General features: G+C 36.1%; 1 protein-coding gene across 6 annotated transcripts in view; it reads left to right on the top strand.

Moving 5' to 3' along the window:
- PHF14 (PHD finger protein 14) overlaps positions 1-25,123 on the top strand; it is a 166,491-nt gene that overhangs the window by 30,534 nt on the left and 110,834 nt on the right. For all 6 annotated transcript variants that reach the window (XM_064444533.1, XM_064444531.1, XM_064444532.1 and 3 more), the window contains exons 6-14: positions 1,386-1,497; positions 3,652-3,789; positions 5,656-5,802; positions 9,391-9,661; positions 10,216-10,322; positions 11,844-11,939; positions 13,507-13,602; positions 15,052-15,191; positions 23,857-24,025. In XM_064444533.1, the coding sequence (XP_064300603.1) occupies positions 1,386-1,497; positions 3,652-3,789; positions 5,656-5,802; positions 9,391-9,661; positions 10,216-10,322; positions 11,844-11,939; positions 13,507-13,602; positions 15,052-15,191; positions 23,857-24,025 (1,276 nt within the window). The remainder of the gene's footprint in view (positions 1-1,385; positions 1,498-3,651; positions 3,790-5,655; positions 5,803-9,390; positions 9,662-10,215; positions 10,323-11,843; positions 11,940-13,506; positions 13,603-15,051; positions 15,192-23,856; positions 24,026-25,123) is intronic.

Here is a 25,123-nt window from a genome sequence, read left to right as displayed (position 1 = left end):
GCAGGTTCACAGGATTCCTATTGACAAAATTCACCGACTATGCCCGAGACACTGCTGAGCAGGAGGGTGACCATTAGCGGGGTCTTTTTGGAGAAAGGAGGTAGGCACGGTACCTTCAGGGCGTCGTAGAGTGTGGTCTGTGTCCTCTCTCTGCTTTGAGCCACCCCTTTTTATACCCTCGGCAGATTCGGTGCAAAAGTACTGACTAGGCGTTGCTGCACGCATGGCCGGCGCATGCAACAAGGTCTGCCAAGTACATGCTCTGCCGGCTAACAGCGGTTCCCGGATTGCAACAACATATTGTTCAGTAACAATCCTCCCAGTTCCCTTCTTCAAGGTCACGTTCTCACAGCTGTGTTCAGCTTGTAATTTTTCTGTCATGGCCCTACATGGACCATCATCTAAATTCCCTCACTCAGGAGGAACATTTTGGTTTTTGGAGTAGCTTGTCTCAGTTGACTTGTGCATGCTGTGTAGAACAGATTTTGAGTTTGTCACTAACTGATGGTTTGTGACAATGAGAGTTGGATCTTTTAGAAGTGTTCATTATGTAAGAAGAAAATTGTCTTCTCCTGCAAGGCCGTCTTTTGGCAACTGAGAGTTTCAGGAGATTATGAAGATGTCTGTCAAAGGCAGACTTGAGGTGCTCGTTACCATTGTGTTGTATTTAATTAGTAGGCACTGAGGTCCAGATTCATGCTGTCTTATTTTATGCTCCATACGGCTGAAGATTAAGACCTATTACCCTCCAGTTTGTTTATGGCCAGTACAGCTAAGTACAGTCTGTTTGTCTGAGTTTCAGATAGGTGTTTCTGTAATACAACTCAGGTATGGTTATAACTGAATGCAGCTCCTCTCCGTGTTGCTTAAAACTAGTTAGTTTTGGTGATACTAACAGGTGTAACTGTAACTGCAAGGTCTGACTGATGCCATGTTGGAGGTACTTCATAGCTATACGCCTAAAGCTCAGTGTTGCTGTGACTACATGCATAATTTTGTTCCTCCTTTTCCCACCGCCTGCCCCATCATGAAGGTATCTCTGCCTTAGCTTTATAATACCAAACTCATACATGTTTCACGTTGCACAAAAAGCAGTGTGGAGTCCCACATAAGAGCCATCAGAACAGAAAGATGATGGTAGCCCAGCTCTTGAGCCAGCCAAGCAAGCAGAGCAATCCCAGTGGCTTTGAAAAGCCTTACTTTGTCGTTCAGTGTTTCAGCTGCTGACCTCCAAACATGCATTCTCTCCCTGTTTCTCATATACTTCAGATACATTTCTTCTGGCATCTGTACCGTTTACAAAGCACTTTGAAATCAGCAAATGGTGAGTATAATATAGGAATAAAATGTTGATAACAGTAACCTGATTTTATCTGCTGTTTTAGGTGGGTCCATATTGTTTGTGCCCTCTATGTTCCAGGAGTGGCTTTTGGAGATATTGATAAACTGCGGCCAGTAACGCTTACAGAAATGAATTATTCGAAGTATGGTGCCAAGGTAAGTTTAAGAGAGATGTACTGCCAACAAGCAGCTTTATTTTACATTTTTACATAGAATAGAATAACATACATCATCCCAACTTTATTTTTCTTGTTCACAGCAATAGCAGTGAGGTTCAGGACTAAAAATAAGATGAAGTTTGTTCATGGTTGTTATACCATTGCTCCTCCCTCCCTCCCTCTTTCTTTCTACTCTCCTTACAACTGTTATCCATAATTTCTGTCTTTCTTTACACCGTAATTTCCCTTATTTTTTACACAGGTGCTAATTACTTTCTTTTAAAGTCAGTTAGTGGCAGATTGCCAAAATGTGGATGGAACGTGAAGAGGATTTTTGGGATGCAAAATGGAAGGTTAGGTTCACTAAGAAAGTGACAGAAGTACATTCAGTAAGAATTACTTTAGAGTCTATATGAATTGTAAGTTAGAATGTATGCAAAAAGGTTGCTGCAAAGCAGTATTTAAAGAAAATAGCCACAACAACATGGGACCCTCAACTTGAGGCCCCAGAAAAACAGCTCTAAAATTAAAATTAAAATGGTTTTACACAGGGTTATAGAATCATTAGGGTTAGAAAAGATCTCTAGGACCAAGTCCAGCTGTCAACCCAACACCACCATGCCTCCTAAACCACGCCCTGAAGTACCACATCTACATGTTTTTGAACACCTCCAGGGATGGTGACTCCACCACCTCTCTGGGCAGCCTGTTTCAATTTACGTTTACATGTAAATGTTTCAGTCCACATCAGAAGTGATCATGCATAAACCATACAGAAAACCATTGCAATGGGCAGAGGACGACACTCAATAATTTGCTAAATAATGTTTCTGCAGCTGATGGGGACAGTGTGGAGAAGCCATATTTATCAGGCTAATGTGAAGGAAGGTGGCTGTACTGCTGCTCTAATGCTTCATTTATGCATAGTCGGTTTCATTTTCTGGAATGTTAATTTATCAAGTTGAATACTAAATGAAAATATATAATACATTTTTAAAAATACATATAATATAGAAAATAAATTAAAGCACTTTGGATTGCATGTGTGCAGCATTCCTGTGTCAGGAGCATGTTCAGAATGGGCCTGCCAAGGCACTTAGCATTATTTAGAAATGTTTGTGAAAAAAAAAAGTCAGAGTAAGTTTCCAGAACCCTATAAACTGTTGTTGAAATGAGTCATCCATTTTTTTTTCTAGCATGAGTGATGTATAGGAGCAGGGCTAAGAATTTGGGCTTATTACTGTAAGATGAAAATGAACTGCACAGATGAGGACTCAGTACTCTCACAGAGCTGTAAACAAATGCTGTTTGCTGTATCAAGTGTGGAAGTTACAGCTTAGCTAAATTTCCCCCTGCAAAACCAGCTTAATATAATATTCTTTTTCACTTAATTTCTTACCTGTTACGTGTTGCTGTTGCACAGCTAAAGGGTGCCCTTTTAGTGTAGCGTAAGCAGGTTTTGAGATTCTTCAATCACGGAGTTTTCTTTGCCAGTCCTTTCTGTTGTTTAACTTTCTGAATTATTTTCTGTAGGTGATGCACAGCTTTCCTCTGTATTCAGTGTGTCGTGAGAGATTAAGAAATGCACACCTGTATAATTTTAGATCACCTTTATGCCCTGGATAGCAGCACTGCTTAAGCAGCCCATTTGCTTGTTCCTGCATATATGCTCATCACTCTAGTTTGCTGGCACAGCTGTTTGGTATGAATTTGTGGTGAAACAGACTGAGGAATTGATCTGACTGAAAAATAAGTTTGGGTTTTTTTCCAGGTCACGTTAAGGGGTGTCAGTTTGCTGTGGTGCAAACGGCTGTGCCTAGAGTGCATGTAGCTGAAGCCCTAGTGCAGTGTGGAGGTGAATCACAACATTTTTTACTAATATTTACGATTCTTGAATATTTCTTGCACTGTCACACATTTGATCTCAGTTGTTGCTTATCAAGGGACATCTATGTAGTTACCTATAGTTTTCAGTCATCCAGAGCACTGCTCTTTTTTTGTTTATCCTATGAACTTGTTAAACTATTGAACGTTTGAGAAGTAATGTTATTTTGTGATGCCATACTTTTATATGTAAGATGAAAATTACCAAATATTAGGCAAAACACACCTGAAATATTTACTGTGGCATTTTCCGTTCTTCTTTATAAAGGAATGCAGTTTTTGTGAAGATCCTCGTTTTGCCAGAACTGGTGTATGCATTAGTTGTGATGCTGGGATGTGCAGAGCTTATTTCCATGTGACCTGCGCTCAGAAGGAAGGCCTCCTCTCAGAAGCAGCGGCAGAAGAGGTAGCTATGGAAAGGATAGAACAAAAGAGTTGTTTTGAAAGCTTGTGAAGATGACCTGAAATTGTGCCTTTTTGGCTCACTAACACTCAGCAAAGTTTTTGTCATAGGCCAAGTAGAGGTACTGTCCAGGGAGGGCTCTTTGTTCATCAAATTGCCCAACTCAGAGCACCTTTTGAAATGGCCTGGAAAAAGGGATAGAGAAGGTTGGCTTAATAGACTATCAGTCAATACAGATGTGAATTCTAACCTTAATTCTTGACCTTGACCTAGGCTGACATACTTATATAGCTGTTTATGTAGTATCGTAATCTGTTTCATACCAAATAGGACTGTCTTGAGAAATTAACTGCATTTCTTTATGCATGTTTTCCAATATTTTCTTCAAATTGCAATACAAGCATATGATATGCCTTGTGGTAACATCAATCTTAGGAATCAGAATGAAAAATAAACATTTATAATCTACGGATAACATCTTAATATCGCTTCTAACCAGTTTTCTTCCTGTAATATGATTAAAGCAGTTTAGATTTGAAGCTCCTACTTCTGCATTCCTTTTTACAGTATAAGTACTTTAAGGTTGCCAAATTTCATCCTGATATGTATCAGTTGGATTAAGCCTGCCGTTCATAGCTGCACAATTTAACTTCTTGTTGCTTTAGGAAGTACCACAGGTAACACACAAGTGTTACTTACACTATTGACATAGACACTTCTGTTTCTGAAAACAGTGGGCCACTAAGTGGTTCTTAAAGAAATCACAAAATACTTTCTTCTGTGAGATTGATAAATAGGAAGATAGTGCAATTACCTCCTTGTTGTTGTCCCTAATAAATCATGTGTAATATTGATTCTTCAAACACTCTGTGTGAATTTTGTCTAGGCATATGCATTTACTTGCCTTTCCACCTTAAAATTTTCTTAAGTGTTTTCTGTAACCAAAATATTTTTAGTCAAGGCCTCACAGAATCTAATTTTAGGGTGCTGCTAAGTTTTGGAAGTAAGTTGTCACACACTCCAAAAACCTAAATCAAAATAAAATATGTTTGTAAGGAGAGCGTGCATAGATTTTATTGGTCCGTGTTTATGGGTGGAATAAAGGAAAATTTGATAGGCAAATTTTTTATTAATATTTTTATTACGTTATGAAGGAAGACTGGTTTAAGTTCTTCTTGTCTATAGGTTGATGATGATGTTTCTATGCTTTTGAAAATATACTGTCAGTGAAATATAATTCTCAAACTGTATCTCCTCATGGCTCAGAAATCTGTAGTTTGCTTGCAAGGTTTACAAGTGCTAAAAGTTGCTATGATCTTACAGCCATGATAAGTGCAGATCTGATGGAGCGAAGAATGAAAAATAGAAAAAAAGAATCATCTGAGATATGATCAATCACATGGGGGTATAGCCACCCAAACATTTAGAAAATCATTTGAGAAAACCAAATACATTGCCTTTTGTATTATTCAGAATTGTTAATCCCTTGTAGGATATAATGCAAAAGATGACACAGTGAAGCAACAGGAAATTAACAATACATGTTATATATTAAATGGATTTGTACTTAGGAATTTTTTCTGCTGTTTCTTCTGTGAATGAAAATATAGAGAGGGTGCAGTAGAGAGTTAAGTAGTTAATGCGTTTAAAAATGGTTTTGGTCATGCAATGAAAACAATGGAAAAACACTTTATATGGTAAATTAGATCAACATGACAAAATTGGTTTAGAAACATGCATATTAGATGTTTTAAAAAATGTGTATTTGAATGTGAACTGATTGCCAGAATGTTTGTGCTGTTCAGAGCCTTTTGGCCTTGTATGTCTTACTTTATTTTCGTTCCTTCCCCTGTGTTTTCTCTGAAACAGGATATAGCTGACCCTTTTTTTGCTTATTGTAAACAGCATGCGGACAGGTTAGACAGAAAATGGAAGCGGAAGAACTACTTGGCATTACAATCTTACTGTAAAATGTCCTTGCAGGAAAGGGAAAAACAGCTCTCGCCAGAAGCTCAGGTATTGTATTCATGACACAAATGCATCTGTATTAATCATCCGTGTTAAACAAGAAAGAAATGAAGAGGATGGGAAACTGTTATTATACAAAGAAATGAAATGTGAAATATATTGATAGTGCATGGTCATTTAACCAAGCAGTGAATTACTTGTAGGTTTTGGTCTCTAAGAACAATTCTCAATAAACTAGCTATTAAATAGTGATAGCTGTGCTTGTCTGAGTTGAAAAATCTTATTTTGTTTGGTTTTGTGGCAAAAAGTTGGTAATTACATTTTCATTGTAATTCATAGATTTTGGTAAACATTTTCTTCAAGATTCTTAACAAAAAAAAGACAGCTGGTATAGTTCTACAGCCAAGTTCAGTAAAAATCTGCTTTCTCCCTTAGTAATATCTTGAACTTGGCAGAAGAGTTTAGCTTGCCTGAAGTTTTTTCTTGTTAGATCCTTTTTTCACTTTTTATAGGCTTAAGTAGAATTCTGTGTGCTAGTTTTTTTCATACTAAAGATTTCCTAGGAAAAAAAATTATATAGGGGCAGAAACTAAGTCTGTGCTGCTCAGTGGGAGTTGTCTGAAAATCGTAGGCAAAGTCTCTATCCCTGTCTAGTGGCGAATCCATGTAAAACTTAGTTACTGCATAAACTCAACTGATAAATATCCTGTTGATACAAAGGTTTCAGCCCTTCTGAGGGAATCTGTCATTCTATGATTCTGTGTTAATGTGTGCTTTATTATTTTTTTTCTGGTTCTGAGGAATTTGTACCGTGCTTCGCTTTCACTGCTTAGGCTGAACAGCATTTTGTGGAAAAATCATACCTACATAGAAAAGCAGCTCATCTGAATGGATGCTGCCTAATTTGTTGCAGAAAGTAGCAGATGTTGTAAATAATGGAAGGCAGTTATGGAAGAGAAAAAACTGCTTTTTTTTTTTTCTTTCCCCTGAAGGGAGAACTGTAGTGTAATGACCAGAAAGTATCTCTTCGTATCATCAAACTTTTTAAATAAAAAACCATAGTTTCTAGTTCTTCAAAGATCTTTGCATAGGAGAAGATAATATTAATTTAAAATGACCTGTGCATTTGAGAATGAATATGAGTAAACTCTATCATAGAAGAATTTTGAATAAAATATTTGTATGGTGTATGTAATGAGCTTTGTAGCTTGATTTAAAACTGGTTTCATAATTCTTGTTGAATACACTCAGTTCTCAATTTTGTGAAATGCACTATATAGTGGAGGAATCACAGTAATATGAATACTACCCAACATAATGGTAAGTGCTGCTTGTGCAAAATCAGTTTGGGTCCAACAGGACTTATTAGCTCTGTTTTCAGGCATTTGTTATACAGTGCTGATAATGCTGGTAAGTTCCCAGTTTTTCCCTCTCTTCCTCCTCTTTCCCCCAAACCAAGACCCTGCAAATTTTAAAATCTAAATTATTCGAATTAAATATTTAGAAACTGAAAGAATGAATGCTGAAAACTGCAGGTGGGGTTACTTGACATGGTATTATAGGCATCTTGTTATGAATTTGGTAACATATTTTGTAAAACCACTCAATTTCACTATTGATGCTTCTGGTGTTGTATGAGTTTGCATTAGTATTGTGTGTGTGTGTCTGAGTTTACATGGATGGAAACAGATTGGATGCCTGAAAAATGCATTTCCATGTCCAGTTGTATTTATTAGGATTTTATGAAGTAGTTCTTTGAGTGGTTTCTGTGCCTTTCTGAAATGCACAACTGTAAGGGGTTGTTAGTACGCACTAGAAATGTCTGACAGGGGAGTTGATGCAAAGTGCATATAAATTTATCCCTTACCTTACCATATGCTGTCTGCATGAAGTAGTTAAAATCCCACCAGTAAATTCAACCGTCTCTGTTAAATTCGGTATTTGTCTGAGAAATAAGAATCTTGAGACAGCTTAGTCTGGAAAAAAAAGATTAAGAAGTAAAAATATATAGTGTGTATATATGTATGTATATACAAAAGCTCACTTCTGGGGGAGTGTGTAGGCTTAAGTAAGCACTGAGCTAACATAAGGATGCAGTTGTGCAAATAATTTATCTGGCATTGTGAAAGTGGATTTTTGAGGCACGCTTTTGAAAGGGGAAGAATGGATATTTGGTGCTTTGTAGCCCAGGCAGGAATAACTGAGCCAATGGTCTGGCAAGTCCTGTGGCCCAAGAAAGTAAATCCTTCGGAGGAATGTAGTATATATAGCTGGCTAGGACTTGTATGGATTGCTGGAAGATATTCTACATAAAAATACTTTTTTCATATCAATAAAGGAACTGTACATCCCTTGAGCAATGCACATACTTAAAAATTGCTTAAATCCAAGTAACTTGAGTTCAGGATTCCATTTAGTCATTAGTCGTTTTAATCTGTCATCTATTTCTGGAATAAAGCTCTGGGTATACAGTTGTATATCTTAAATGACCCCAGAAGTTTCAGAACTGATTTCAGAATCAGTAAAGCAGCGTCTTAGCTGAGGAAGCTATAAACCGTCCTTGGTCCTTCCAGTGCAGAATAAAGTGAGGCGGTGGCTTTAGGTAGATCTGCTGCTTGCTGCTGTGGGCTCAAAAAAAGAGACCTTGGGGTCAGCGCTGGCCTGCAAGCCACATTTGCCATGTTTATTGGTCATTAATGTTCAAGATCTAGTAAGGTAACCTTCAGCGATCCTGTTTGTAATCAGAGATGTTCCTTAATCATAGCGTGTATATAAACGCACACTTTTTTGCTTTTGTCTCAGGACTATCTCATACCATATGGTGGGGCAGTTGGATTAGTTTAGTTTCTCCTTTCTGCAGGCAAGTAAACAACTTCTAACTGATAGTCAGCTGGATTTTTGCCTCTGAAGGTTTGTATGTTGATGTCATTTTCTGTTAGAATTGCCACTGCATAGAGTTCCCACAAGACAGTGTTTTCCAACTGTCAGTAACAACTTGATCTTCTGGGGTTGATATCCCAGATGGTCACAAATATACAGATGTCATCAACAATATATATTGTGAGCTTTTTCTTGCCTACTTCACTTCTGTTTAGGTTGTGGTTTTGGCATGTTATAATCAGCTAGTTTAACGTTTATAAGGAGGCATGGCATTGAGAAAGGAGTTCCTATGAAAGGATGTCAAATATGGCAAAAATGCTATTCATCAACTTTTATTGTTACACAGATACCAATTTAAAGCGTATCTAAATGTATGTTTGATAGAACAGCCAAGACTTTTCCCAGTAGTGAGTTTTCACAGTCCCATCAAATTATCATTGTTAGAAGGGGTTGTCTGAAAGCCAGCAGTCATTTGTGTTACTTTCATTGGTGGGGAAATTTAATCAAGAAACCTGTGAAAACCTCCAAAACCTAGTGAAAGGATAATGCTATTTGTGTGCGCGTTCTGAAGTAAAATCAAATGTCTGTCAGTGGCTGTTTCTTGAGTCATAGAGTTCTGTAATGAAAATAGCATCGATGAGGTTGTGCAACTTTTAAAATACAAATAAATTTCAGATGTCTTCCAAAAGGGTATAACTCAAAACCAATTTTGAATTATTCTCTTACATTTTTAATTTATGGAATTCTTTATTGCAGGCTCGAATCAATGCCAGGCTACAGCAGTATCGTGCCAAGGCGGAGCTGGCCCGCACCACCAGGCCTCAGGCCTGGGTTCCCAGGGAGAAGCTGCCGCGACCGCTTACTAGCAGTGCTTCAGCCATACGTAAGCTTATGCGTAAAGCCGAACTGATGGGAATTAGTACAGACATTTTTCCAGTGGATACTTCAGATACTAGTTCCAGTGTTGATGGAAGAAGAAAACATAAGCAGCCAGCTCTCACTGCTGATTTTGTGAATTATTACCTTGGTAAGAGTCAAAACTGAACATTTTTCTGAATGAAAAATTGTCACTTTGCTGTACCTGTACTGTGCTGATCCATTGGCTTTTTTATTTTACTTTCTTATTAATAGATAAATATGAATTATGACTTCATTTTAGGTCATATGTCTTATTGCTTGGTATCTGTATTTGCACAGAAAGTTAGTGATTTTTGAAAAAAAAAAAGACATTTCAGAAATGAAGAAAATCATTAAATATGAACAGGAGGCAGTGTCTTTGCGAAGAAGGGAGTGGAAGGTTAGGTAGCTTTTGTGTAACTTTTGTATTTTTCTTCTGTTTTCCTCCCTGTGTGGAATAGTGGGATTTTGTCTTTGGGACTGTTCGCTAGATGGTTGACCAAAGCTCAATATTTAAATAACTATATTAGTTTTGCAGCAGAAAGTAAATGTTATGACTGTACATTCTGTCTAATGAACCTGTAGGCTGTAGTTTTGTGGTTTTGTGTTACGGTTTTTTTTGAAGTGCCTAAAACTTGAAAATATAGCCAAGGATAAGAAATAATGCAATTTTCTTTTAAATAGAGAGAAATATGCGCATGATTCAAATCCAGGAGAATATGGCTGAACAGAAGAATATCAAGGATAAATTAGAAAACGAGCAAGAAAAACTTCATGTGGAGTACAATAAGGTGAAGAAAAAGGGATAGTAAACAGTTGTACTGTTTTAGTGTTGCAGCTGATAACTTTGATAGCATTTTGCTTTCCAAACAAAATGACTTAGAAATAAAGATACATACCATTCTTTCTTTAGAAGTCATACAAAAAAATATATTTCTTCTTTAAAAAAAATATCCTGTGGTCCATTCCCCCATGCAAGCAGAATAAATTTCTAAAATGTCATATGTTGGCTGGGCATCAGTTCTTTAACTGACCCCACTGAGAGCTCCAGTAACAAGTTGCACATGGACAGACAGTTCTGTCTCATGAGCGATCTGGGCCTTAAGGTCCTTCTTTTTTTCATTCTTTGTATGCATTTCACATGAGACTTTGAGACAACAGAGTTTGGCTCCTCTCTCTCTGCAGTTTTTTGTTCTGTTTTGTTTTGATTGTGTGTAGTTCTAGGCTCTTTTTGAAACTGTTTGGTTCTTTGCTTGGACCCCTATTTGATAATTGGGAGTCTAGGATTGTTGGAGTGTTATTTATTTATTTATGTCAACTCCAACGGCACTTGTTCATCCTAGATTTAATGACTTAGCTAATTTTTCAGGCTGAAATAATCCGTATTCACATGTCCATAGTGTCCTCTGAGTATTTTGTTTGCATATAAAAAATTTGGGGCCCATAAATGATGGCATTGTTCCCCCCAAATGTTGCTAATGTAATTTTCCATTAACTCATCGTCATTGTTGAAAAATCTTTTTGTGTTTTGATTGTATTTTTATTAAATAATTATTTCATTGTTTTAATCTTTAAATATTTTGAAATGGAACATAGAAATACATCATCTTTTGTGGTAGATGGCATACCGCTATTCTTGCTGAATTCAACAACCTATCAAGTGATGGTTAGCGATGACAAAAATAGTGTCACCTATTAATTCTTAAACTGTTGGGTGTGTGTTTTAAATGAGAACATATGGAAAGGAAGCAGCGGGTCCTTGTGACCTGCCCAAAGATAATAAAGGGGAAGGAGATTGTGCGTGGGGCCTTTAACCAAATTGTTGGTTGTATATGATGTGTGGTAACTGTTACTTCCAGAAGAAAAAAACCCCTTTCTTCCTGCTTACATCCTTTAATAAATTATATATCTTTCTGTGAGAGTGAGTGAATGTTCTTTGGCAATGCAATACAGAGCTTTAATTCATTTATGTGGTTACTTGTTACAATCTTACTGCTTAAGTAGTATGGACAACACATACAAGATGTTGCTGTATTTTAGTTTTGCTTTCTAACTGACTTCATGAAACCTTATTTCCATGCTGAAATGCTTCAGATCTTCTTTATAAAACAGGTGGCTGCCCAGGTTTTCATCTTAGTTCCATTAAATTGCTGAATGATTGCACTGGTCTCTGCTATATTGACATGAGTTCCATTGTTTTTTAATCGCACAGTAAAGTAATGCACCCTAGATAGGTAAGAGGTCAAATTAATTTTATTAAGTAATTCTTAATGGATTTTCATTCCTATTGATTTTTTTCTTTATCTTTTCAGCTGTGTGAGTCCTTGGAAGAGCTACAAAATATGAATGGAAAACTACGAAATGAAGGGCAAGGCATTTGGGCTCTGCTGGGTAGAATCATTGGACAGGTTGGTTGTTCCCTCCCCACCCCCCCTCTTTATAGTTCATAGGCAGACTTGGTTTTCCAAGAGTAGGCCTTTTTGTTTCTGTCACTTCTATGGCTGAATAAATTGATTTGACCAGACCCAGGCATTACTCTGGGGATAATGTTTCCTGATTGAAATACATAGACTTCTGCGAACCACCTACTGTGGGAACCTGTAGCTTAATTTTGTTGTTGTAATAGCAATCTTGTTTGCAAAATTCTTCCATTTGGTATAACTGATTGACTTGTCATTTGTGATGAACCTTAACTGAAGCATTAGTTAATCCTACCATTTTTGTCTCCCCATGGTCTTTAGTTACTGTAGGCTTCAAATGATATGGTAACTCTTTATGGCTTTTATATGGTATAAATCTTTGAAACCGCAGTATGTATGTGATGGTTCTTAACTGGAATATTTTGGTCAAATGAATATAAATATCTAGGAGAAGAGAAGATTTGGATTACTTTCTGTTGCCAGCAGTTATCTTTACTGCGCTCTTTTCTCTGGATATATCAATGAGAACATAGATTCTTGCCCTGTTTTGATATATGTTTTATGTCAAAGGGTAATGTTGAAGAGTAATGGACATGTTAGATGTCAGAGAGAGATTGAAATGATTTCCAATAATGATTTTAAGGAAAATTGAAGAAACTGTTCATTGTGAAAATGCTGACATACAATTAGGTCACAATTTTGTTGTGCCCTTTGGTACTGCTGAATTTCTGTTGCTTCATTCAGAAAATGAAGCTTACCCTTTCTTTATGCAGTAGTAGGTCTTAAGGTATGCTAGCCTTTTCTACTTCTATTTGTCCACCTATCTTTTCTGCTTGTGAAGAGGGATTCTCTTGAATCAAGATTTATTTTTTTTGCCTCCTTTTTAATATGGCTTTGAGTAAGTATTCACAAGTGTATTTCCTGGTGCAAATGTTAATAAATTACAAAAAGAATAAGAAAAGTTAAGTAGAATTCATTTGCACAGCTTGTATGACATTTTTTTTCCAGTTGGTTGAACAGATGCAGACCCACGGGGCTGCTGAGAAATGACTTTGATAGATGGTTGCTGTCTGAGAAGCTAGCGTACTGCGGATTAGTAGAAACCCGAAGAGAATCTCGTCTGCTCTGTGGAGGGCTTGGTCCAATAAGATAATTTTTCTAATTAACCTATTGAGCACCAGCATAACAGGGATGTTGGAGAAAATAAACTGCCTCAGTATTGTTCTATCAGTTTTGTGGATTTGCCTTTGCTTGTTTCAGCTGCCTAGACAAATGCATCCTTGTCCATCCCTCTATTTGAAGCTTGAAGAAAAAATTTAAAAGCTAGTATTTCAATGTGGTCTTTATTTATTGAATTGAAAAAATGTGTATAATGTTACTTTATCCCAGTATGATTTTGTAATACAAACATCTGTAGTTGCTCTTGGCTGCAAAATAGCTAGCTAAGCCATTTGCCACTCATAATGTGAGTCTTGTTCTTCATGCACTGAGATTGGAGTGGTATTCTCTGAAAGTCTCAAGACTCATGTATACTGCATTTGTTCAAATCCAACAGAAATTGAACATACCAGCAATTTTACGTGCTCCTAAGGAAAGGAAGCCAAGTAAAAAGGAAGGAGGAACGCAAAAGACATCTACACTTCCGGCTGTACTTTATAGGCAAGTAATGAAGTCTTGACAGAATAGATACAATATCTAGTAACTTATAGTTTCACAAAAGTGTTAGAGAAGACTATTAGCTTTGCTTTTGATTAACACGATACTTCAGAGTTGTCCATACATTTTACTTTACTTCTGAAGGCTACGTTGAATAGTAGTCAGTTCTTCACCTTAGCCATATATCAGTAAGGTTTGGGGCTATTTTGCTAATTTGACAGCAGTGCTTTAAGGACAAAGGTAACATTTTACAGCTGAAGTAGAAGGGTCCTTTGTCCCTGTAATGTGAAAATTTTTGACTGTTCATCTTGTCTTTTGAACGAAATCGTCTTGTGTGGATGATTTTGCAAACAGTGCTGCTGCTGTTTAGTCACAGTGGCTGGGTGCATAAAACACTTGCCATATAAGAATGTTTACTTTCTGCTCATGGGTTGTCAAATGCTTTGGGCTATGTTCTGTTTTAAATTTCTGTACTTCTGTTAATTCACAAGAAAATAGAATGTGTTTGCTTACTCTACCATTGTTCCACCTTTTCCCCTCTTCTATAAGTTGTGAAGATACTGACTGGGTTTTAACTAAGCCAAACAGTGGAACATACACTAGGATCTCAGAGCATGACTCTGCAAAGTATATGTATCTTCTTGGATCTTCTTTTTTTTGCCACCAGCTGAGAAGTGGCAGTCTGTCACTTATCTAGAGAGCAGCAGCCGGGCCTGCAGCCGCAGCAAGTGGGCAGCTAGCAGGCTAAATGAAGAACATGGGTCACATCAACAAAAGTTAATTCTAGTGCTGTGAGAGGTGGAAATTGAGAACATGGCTGTGGGCTGAGGATTTGGCAGTTTAGACATAAACACAAACAAATAATAGGAGTCATGCTTTACTAATTGTTTCATTCAAATCTAGTCATTTAGTTCCTCCCAGTTTATAATGGCATCAATGAACACCTGAGCTTTTCGAAATAACTAAAATTTCAATTTCCAGTAAAATAATAATAATAAAAAGGAAATGTAATTTCTTATGATTTGATACATTGCCTAACGTAATAGCAGCACAGACCCATTTCAAGGTTCTTGCATTATTAAAATTAGCATATGATTGTTAAGACTGATAAGAACAGCATAATTTTCTGTGTAAGTGTTTGCATGGCACAGGTAGTATTTTCTTCCATTTGCCACTGGTACATTTTTTTTGAAGTATCAAGTGATTGATTACTTGTTAGAAGTCCTCAAAAAATTAGGTTGAAAGCCATTTTATTAACTATATTAGGCACCTTCTATGCTTTACTGTATATAGGTAGAAGCTCCTTAGAAAGTAATTATGCACTTAAGTGATGAATTCAAATTGAAGTTGCCACATATTTGTATTGAAACTGGGGAATGTGCTGGGATGTATCGTTTATTCTTTATGATTTCAAATGTAATTCTAATACTTTTCTGCTACCTACATTAAAAGTTGTGGAATTTGCAAGAAGAACCATGATCAACACCTACTGCTACTGTGTGATACTTGTAAACTCCATTATCATCTCGGTTGCCTGGATCCACCTCTTACGAGGATGCCAAGGAAGACCAAGAACAGTTACTGGTAAGAATGCAGTTGATTTGTTTTCTTGTGCTATCTCTGTACTTCAAGCAGGACATAAACATGAATAGACCTGCAAATTCTACATGTATTAGCCATTACTGTAATGCAGTCTGAACTGAGTTAAGTTATCCAGCAGTGATATTTTGAGGTAAAAAAAAAAAAAAGTGTAAAGATTTTCTCATTATTAGCCACTGTGTACAAATAGATTTTATCCTCAATTTTCTTAGCTTTTGAGTTCATTTGTGATTATTAACGCTGCTCTATAATAATAGTAGGAAACTGTAGGCTGCCTTCAGGAAATGAAAGACTTGGTCTGTTTATCTTAGGACCCAAATATGCAACTCTCTATCCATATCTTTAGGAAAATACTTGTAAATACTTAAAACTTGTACATCAGTTTACTGCAATATGGGAAATCAATTGGATTTACTTCTTTCTTATGACTCAAATCTGCAATGGCAGAAGCATATGCATAACCATACTTACTGCAGCTACATTTCCATGAATTAAAATTCTTTTTGTGCCAGTGGAGCAGAACAAGAGCTAAGTGGTACAATGGAGAACTGATAACATGGTATCCAAACTGCAATAAAATTAGTGTGCTGCTGTGTTGTGTTAGCGTTCTGCATGTTTCTGAACTCTTCTGAAATGTGTTAGAAGTAGTTATTCAGAAGCAGTTTTTATCTGACAAGAAGATAGTGTACAGCATCTCCAGGAATCACCTTGTCTGAACATTAAAGTACCAAACCAGAATAGTTTAAGAATTCCTTCTAAAAATACAGTAAAACTATTTTAATGGCGAAGACTTGGTTTCTGGGGGTTTTTTTGTCTCTTAATATTTTTTTAGGTTTTTTTTTTAAACTTCCGTAAAACATTTAGTTAAGTTATCTTTTTGGTTTTGATGATTGTGTGCAGAGATTGTGTGCTGGAATATGAAATGGGAGCTCTGTTTTTATATCTTAACATGACAAAACCTGGATTTATTCCAGGAAATTTAGTTAGTAAATTAATAGTGATTTCCTTTAAAAGCTGAAAGTCTCAGAAAGGCTTTCACCATCACTAATATTTTTTCTGAACTTAATTTTCTTTAATTATTTAATGTAGTCTGTGATTTTTGGATTTTCCATTATTTCAAGGGCATTTTGAGGTCTTTGGTCAAATTTACAAAGTAGTTATGTTACATGGGATCATTTTTTTTTTATTATTAGCCTCTGCGTTTGCACAGGAGGTTCTTGATTTTTTTATTCTGCTTTTTAACCAACTTGAAAAGGCTCACTAAAAGCCATCACTCCAAAAGATGTAAGACTACAATTCTCAGTAGGTGTTAAAGGCAGAATAGGTCAGGTTAGGTGGTAAAAAGAGTTTATTTCAAAGCTATAACTTATCTTTGTTGTGAATTTAATGCTTCAGTTATATCTCAGATCACAAACTTAGCTTTTACTTCTAATTAGCTAAGGCATATTCTGGAGTGTGAGATTATAGCAGACAAATTGAGCCGTATTGATTGCATTCTTTTCATCATTGGACATGCCTTTATGTATTCTTTTCAGGATCAGTGGAAAGCATATAGAACGGATCCTTAATCTAAGCTGGAGTTCAGCAGGTTTTCTCCCCCCTGCTGTTTTGAATACAATTTTAATCTTTTGATTAAGCTATGAAGAAAAGTGCAATTTTTTATCTGGGGGCCATGTACTTTTCAGATATCTGTATAGGATATAATGGGAACTTATGCAAAAAGATACAGTAAGAAAAAGAAAAAAAATTCCTTGAAACGTTAGGTAGGTTGAAACACTTTATTTGAAGTGGTTAATAATATTGACTTTAGTTGTCTTTTAAAATAGTAAGCAGGAAACAGTGTAAAAATAATTGTGTCTTAATTTTAACTTTCTATTCCATTATCACTGCTCATCATTTACTCATAATTGCTAACCTGAGCCTTTGCAAAAGGTTTGACGATTAGAGTTATACATTTTACTAATACATATTTATTTAAACATTGGCTAGTTTAACATAGGTTTATTCCAGGTGCTTCGTATTTTACACTGTTTGAGGATGCTAAGTGACTCAGCTTATGTGTGTGATGCTACGTAGATTGGGTAATAGTTACACTTTTTGTCCATTTCATGCTTAGCATTTAATAGAAATTTAAATTGCAGTATACAAAAAAGGATTTTGAAATAATTTAACTAAATACACTATTACATGTAATGGTAAGAAAAATAAGTTAAATCTTTTTCACATGTTAAAGCTAACCTGTTATGGCATAAATTGTAATTAGTTATCACAAATATTTGTAAACAGTAAAAGGAGGTGATGATTTCAGTTGTAGTGAAATCTTAGTAAGAGTTTAGACCTGGTGAGCACCAGTGGCTCACAGCTTATTAGAAACTGGTTTCAAGCACTTAACACTAAGAATTTCCCTTATTCAGAGGCCTGACAGTTTTGTCCAAGGTAACTGTTATACATCTTGAATATTTTAGAAAGAAATTGTAACATGGTAAGTTCAAAGCCTGTCCTTATTTCAAATTGATTTATTTTGAGAGGAAGAGCATAACTATTTTACATAATAAAATATGAAAGCATTAACTTCCATCTGTTTTGATATAGTGCTTTCAAAGTAGACCAGCAGTTTTAATCATAAAGTAAAATGCTGTGGCATACTTTTATTTAAAAATTTGGAAATTTTCAGTTTTTCAGAAATCCTTTTGATTAAACACTAGAATAGTCTTTTGATTCACATGTTACCATAAAATTAAGTCTTGTCATTCTCTCTGACAACTTGTGTGCCTTTATGCTCCTGCACATTGTGGATGGACTGTGAACTGTGTATTTTCCTGTTAGAGAATGATCTGAACTGATAAAAAAGCAAGGCAGAGTGTTGACAGACAATACAATGAATCAAAATCTGATTGTAAAGTATTGACATGTTCATGAAGAAAATACGTGGCAGCTACCAACAGGGACTAGCCTTTTCTATGAAATGAGATTGCTGAAAAACAGTGGCAACTTCTTGTAGCACATGAAATGTTGGGGACTGAGATGAACCAAACGAAGGACTAATGGTAATAATTAGGTTTGGTGGTTTTTATTTTTGTTCTGGAAGGCCAGGTTATTTTAGTGGTAACTCTGTTGTGGGGAGTATTGACCACAGGGCAGAATAAGCTGTGGAGTTCCTGACCAGTAGTCCCATGAACATTCAGTAAGTATCTGGACATTCATTCACATTCCTGACCCCACTCATTCAGTACTGATCCAGCACATCTTGTTTGTTTTTTTCCATTCTGAATCACTGAATAATGCTATAAAATTATTAACTTATGTAAGTGTGAGTGCAGTATAACATTGCATATAACATAAATTTTAATGTATTTGCCACTTGTCCTAGTAGAAGGATGCTTGGGTTGTTGCAAATGGCAAATTTTCAGTACCTTTACTGTCTGAAAGATGCTCTTTGACAAACTATTCTTCGTTCATGTACACCGTCTTTTAGCTCCAGAATAAGAGCAGTCCTCCTTTTTTCCACTTCCACTACATCATTCAACATTTGTGATTTATTGAAGTTACCAAAGCATAGGTGTCCTCTTAAAGCTATGGTCCACATTTTTCAAGTTCAAAATGGTTTAATTCTTTGCTAACATTGCATGAAATGATTTATCACAGAGTATATCTACAAGACTTGTTTCCTCCCAATTAAAAACAAGCCAATATCTAACTAATAAATGTACAGTTTTCATTTTTAAACACTGAGAGCAGAACTGTTTTCTGGAAGCACTGTAGTGGTGTTCACTCAGCACAGAAGATTTAAATTTACTCTTTGCAGTAAGCACTGTGTGCAGAGGATGCTGGTTTCTTCCAGATCCTTTTCCGGCCTAATGCCCAGTTGTGATTATAAGAATGACTGTCTTGTTCAGACTGAGTCCGTTGTATTTTCATCACACAAGCCATTCTGAAATTGTGTACCATAACACAGTTAAGGCAGTCTAATTTATCTGTAATATAAGTGAACAAAACCTCAATTTTTGTTTCTAATTTTTGTAGTATTACCTTTTCAATAAAGTATTTTTATGTTTTTATCTGGTTTTCTGTCTCATATAAAGCAAAGGTGTTGTTTGCTTTGTTATTAAAATTTCAAAAATAAAACCAGATTTGTGTTAAGTTTACCAGTATGTTGGCTTTGAGCCCCGTTTGTGAGATCTTCAACTTTATGACCTTTCATTTATAAAGGAATGGTGTTCAGTGTGTGTTCAGCTTTTCTCACCATCATTTCACTAATTTCCGTGTGCCAGACCCATCAGTTAAAGTGCATTTACATTTTCTGGTGTGTAAAGCTGCAGCATAAGGAAGTAGCATAATGTCATTGTTTGCACTGATTTTTTTGGGAAGTAACAGGGTTTTATCTCGGTGGTTTTCATTGCCACTTGACCAAAACACCACCCCATCTTCAAACTATCCCTCCCCTCCATCTTTCTCAGTGATGTAGATGTTCAGTTTTTCACGTAGTAAATGTCTAGGTTAAAGGCCTTGTGCTACCAATTTCTAAAACTTTATAAACAGAAAGCACTCTTTGGTCTTTGAGTACTTACTAAAGCCCTGTTACAGGTTCACATGTTTCTTGAAGCTGCCCATGCTCAAAAATCTATTCACCACCAGGTACCAGAAACATTTGCATGATGCAGTTACAGAGAAACAGTGTTTCAGTGTTAGCTTGGACCATTAATAATCTTTGATAATTAAAAACGTATGTTCCCTTTCACTTGCTCCTTCTTGTCTTTTGCTAGTGAGTTAAGATCCTTTTGCTTTGTGATGTAGGAAGGTACTTCTGGTGTCATTGGTTCTTGTACCAAATCAGTCTGAAAACACAACAAAACAATGCAGCTTTTTTCCTTCTGTAGGTTGTAAGCACTTAAAAACTTTTGGTATGATTAGAAGTTTTCAAATCATCACTGAGATTTCTTGATGGATCAAACATTTCCAGTAATTTTTAGCAGGAGGCACATTATTGCCTACTACTGATTTTCTCTGAGGGTCTAGATTAGGCAAGTCCAGACTAAAAGCAAAATAAAACCTGTGTACAGAAGTTGAATCTTGGCACCATTTCTCCTATTAATTTGCTTGTGCTGCATGACAATGCTTGCTAATTTAGAGGTAGTTGAAGATTGATGGAACAGTTGGAAAGGTGACCTGTTGTGGTAGGTTCTCTATGTACTGATTGTCCTTGAAGAGGTGAAATTAAATGAGCATGACTTCAGCATAGCCAAAAGGAAGAGTCATATGGCTGCTTTCTGTTAATATATTGGGATTGAACAGCAGAATGGGAAGAGAGTTCTTTAAATTCGAGAACCATGTTGAAATAAACCATAATAGGGGTTGAAAAGTTAGGAGATTGTTTCCAAGTCACAGGAGTGTGTCTGTAATAGCTTTTCTGTGGGCCCTATGGGAGCTAACAGCCAAACTACTTTATAGTTGAAGCTTGACTGCTTTATAATAGGGTTGATAAGATGTGGTTGCCTGTGATAGTAGATGCTATTCCAGTAAATCAGGAGGTTGCTTGTAAGTTCATATTTTGTAACTTTCCTTTTTTCCCTCACCTTCGGTGTATTTCTGAAGTTTTGTTCTATGGTTCACACCGACCCACCCCCACCCACCCCCATACTATCGTTTTGAAGCTTTCTTTTTGTAGGTCTAGCTTTTTTTCTAATTTTGATTGCTGTGACACTTGCACCGCCTGTTTCAGAGCAAGCTGGAATTTCAGGAACTTGCATGTAGTAGCTCATCTATTGCCGGAGATGTTTCTTGTCTTCCTCACTAACATAAAAATTAACGTACTTAGTTTATTTATATTTAAATAGGGCCCTAATGAAACTAAATACTGATCTGCATAGTTAGTTTCTGTACTACTGTCTGAGCTTTATGTAGCGGAAAAACAGTGTCTTTCTCTTTTAGCAGTGCAGAGCTAAAGAACAGGAATTATTTAAATCATAAGTGCAGTGTGGTAGATCCAAGAGACTGGGTTCCCAACTCCAAATGTTGCTGAAAAACCATACTACTATGTATTTAGTCTTATAAAAACTTCGGTTTTATTTAATGCAGGTCTTTAGTTGTAGAATGCTTATTTTTTAATTTATAGATAGTACACATTTTCTACCATAATAAATGGGGAACATAAACTTTTTGTAAGAATTGCTCATCACAGGATTTTTGAATGCTTTCATAGCTGTTGCTTACATCTGCATAAGCAGATCATAGTACTTTCCATTACATATATTTGCTTTCTATTACATAAATTAATGACATGACTGATGCTGCAGCATTATGAAGTGCTGTGCTTTCTGATGCTTACCAGACAGAAAATCTCCTTGGAATTTTGAGTTGGACAGCTTGAAGAAAATGCATCATATAGAAGTAAAGAACCCAAAGTAATCTTTAGCTAAGTAGGCATATAAAAGTTTGACAGAATGCTGTTATCTCTGAAGCTTCTCTCTCTTCTTACATCATTGGAAAGCCTGCCTTCATAAAATCTTATGCTAAGAGTAGTTTGGTCTGTGTGCTTTTGTTTATTTACTTGAGTGCATGTGTATAGATCTTTATGTGTGTGTTTGTTCACAAGTTTATGTAAACATATAACTGTAAAAAGTAGCTTTTTGTAAAAGTTATTATACCTTATATTTTTTATTATTATTATAATTATTTTTCTATTTTAGTGTCCTAAAGAGGCCTAGAAATGTTACAGGTACTGTGTCTGTAGCAAACTGAGGTTTGTAGAGAGGAGTAAGAATAGAGTATTACATACTTGCATGCTGGCCTAAAACTGTCTGTAAAGTATAAAAACTCCATAAACTGATTTCCTTGTGTTTTGGCTACTAATAAAGTCTCTATACCATTGGAATAATCTCCCCAGGGAAGTGGTTGACTTGTCCACGTTGGACACCTTCAAGAGTCACCTGGACAGGGTGCTGGGCCATCTTGTCTAGACTGTGCTCTTCCTAGAAAGGTTGGACTAGATGATCCCTGAGGTCCCTTCCAACCTGTGATTCTGTGATATGAGGGAAAGACGGTTATCTTTCCTGCAATCTACTTCTGCTTTGCTAGACTAGCAACTACTTCTAGCACTGGCATGTGTCCTATTTCTGATGGTCTGAAGTGTTCTAGTGAGAAGAAATGATTAATCTTCATAACATTATAATGTAGCCACAATTATCTGAATTATACATATGGAAAAATTGATGGAGAAAGGTGTTGACTTAGCCAAGGTTACGCTGATACCGGTTACCCAATCCAGGATTAGATCCTATCTATTTTGACTTGGTAGCCACTGGTCTGTCTAGCGGCCCATGATGACTGCTGTTGTCTTCTGGTATATAGCCAGGAGAGATCTGAGATCATACTGCTTGGATTAATTTGAAAGAATCAGCAAACATGGAAAGTTGATGGAGGTGATATCATGTTGGCCCTTACTGAAGTTCACAGGAGAAAAACCATTCCTGTTGAACGTGTATATATGAAGAACTCAGCTCAGACACAACATAGATACCTGACTTTATGCTTTTGTTTAGATATGGGATGAGTATGCCCGCTTGTCACAATTGTGTACTGACATTTACCTTCAAATAATTAAATGCATGTTTTTGTTTGTCTCCTTCCAAAGCAGATTTGCTCCTTTGTTTACATAATTTTAATGTGTGTATCCCTGCCAGTTAATGCCAGTTAATACCAGAACATAATGTTGATTTTTTTTTTTTTTTAGTTGGTATTATAAAAGAACATTTTTAACATGAGAACAGTAATGAATTGGAATTTGTTTGCAAGGATTTATAGTTTTTTGAACTGGAAGTGTAATGTCAGAAGGAGTTAAAAAAATGGCTCTTATCAGTGGGTATAATTTTTGGGTTTTCATTAACATAGTTTTAATTAACATCCACATTTATGTCTGTGCATAAGATGAGTATTTTCTGCAAATGAGAACAAAACTTGATGACTTCTTATCTTGTTAATTCTGTCATGGAGCTTTTTAATGGTATTACCTTAGCATCTGTTCACTTTTGAAGTTGTGATTGTGATTTTGTACTTTTTCAAAAACTCAACAGGCATTTTTTTCAACTCGGTGTTCAAAGTTTGTTTATATGTCTCCAGCTTCTATATCTTTAATTGTCTCTTAACTATTTTTTTCCAGATTTAAAACTCACTTCCATAGAAAATACATACTAAAATTGATTTTCATAACTGACATTTCTTCTAAATTCCTGCCACTAAAGAGTGCTCTCATCAGAATGAGTTCAGCAGCGTGTCATTGTAAAGATTAAACTGCAGCAGCAGTTACAATGATGGAATAGATTCAGATCAGTGGACACCATTAAAAATGGGGATATGGTAGGATGCAAATGGTGAAATAGAGTGCGTCTTTCTTGAAGATTAAATCCTACTTTCAAAATCGTGGTTTTCAAAGTTTAAATACTCTCAGGAAAAGAAACCAGTAATAAGAAAGTCTTGCTTGTTTTTGCTTAGTTGCTTAAACTATCATATGTTTAACATGTAAATTTGAGGGACTCCTTTCGGTGTCCACTGGGTTTCTTGACTTTTGAATTTATTTTAAACCCAAACACTCCAGTATGTCGCTATTTCTACTTTTGTGACTGTAGTTTTAAATAGAAAATCTTCCACTTTGCAGGCAATGCTCAGAGTGTGACCAGGCAGGTAGCAGTGACATGGAGGCTGATATTGCCATGGAAACCTTGCCAGATGGGACCAAACGATCAAGAAGGCAGATTAAGGAACCAGTGAAATTTGTTCCCCAGGATGTGCCACCAGAACCGAAGAAAATTCCAATCAGAAACACGGTAAATGATAGTTGAGTTGTTGTTAGGAAGCTCATATTCATAATAATTTTGTTTAAGATACATGTTTTGGACATTTTGAATTGCGGGATTTCAATTTGATTGATGGTCTATTTTTGTTATAAATTCCCTTTCCTCTGTTTAATGCTTTATTACTTGTGTTAAATACATAGTTTTGCTACTGTAAAAAGCTGGGAAACCTGGTACTGAACTGAAGAGCTGTACAAGCTTCTCCTTTTACCTGGGTCACAAAGTCTGCTGTTAGTTGCAGAAAAAGGGAGAATTCCTTTTGCACTTAAAGTTATCCTTTACAGCTGTTCTTTGCCTTAGTAAAGTCCTTAGAAAAGGACACTTTGTTCTTGTATGCTAAGATTTCAATATATCCAATTGCCAATTACAACTGTAAAGTAATGAGTCATTTCCTTGTGTACAGGCAACCTACTGACTGACTGCGTATTTTGTGACTGTCACAAAATCCTGTTATTTCAGTTTGTTTAGCTTTCTAGTCCTACTAGTCATTATATGTTTCCTCAGACTTTCCTTGTGGAAAGTTTTTTGGAGAAGAGAAACAAAAACTCTTGCTTCCTGTACTGAAGAAATATTTAGTATCTTTCTTTCATTTGAAAGCAGAGCTGTTTTATTAATCACTGTATTCCATTGTATTTCTCTGGTGCTCTAATCCTTAAAATTTTGCTCTCCTGCTTGCTCATAAAACAAGGTTTTTCATGTGTGATGTGTCACATCACCTATAAAATGTACATAAAAGTATCAAAGGGCTTTTAGGTCCAGTTTGAGGAGTGAGTAGTGTTCCCATGACCCTTTGGACGTGGGTAGTAATTACAAATAAAGTGGTGGTTCATCTTCCAATATACTTCTTAATATTAGGAAATACTTAAACCTGTTTTAGATGTACTTCATCTCTCATGCAACACAACTTCATTTTCCTCACAGGGCTTTTCAGACTTTTTATGCTTGTACTAGCAGATACCATACTTAACTCTTCTGAGTGTACACTGATAGGATTAAATAAGTGTTTTCCTGACCTAACCTTAAATGTTTGCTTTAATTACATTTCAAAATATTTGGAACGTTTGGGCCGCA

Source organism: Phalacrocorax carbo, chromosome 2 (genome assembly GCF_963921805.1).
Source record: "Phalacrocorax carbo chromosome 2, bPhaCar2.1, whole genome shotgun sequence".
In the NCBI taxonomy this organism is placed as follows: Eukaryota; Metazoa; Chordata; class Aves; order Suliformes; family Phalacrocoracidae; genus Phalacrocorax; species Phalacrocorax carbo.
This window is presented reverse-complemented; position numbering and strand designations above follow the sequence as displayed.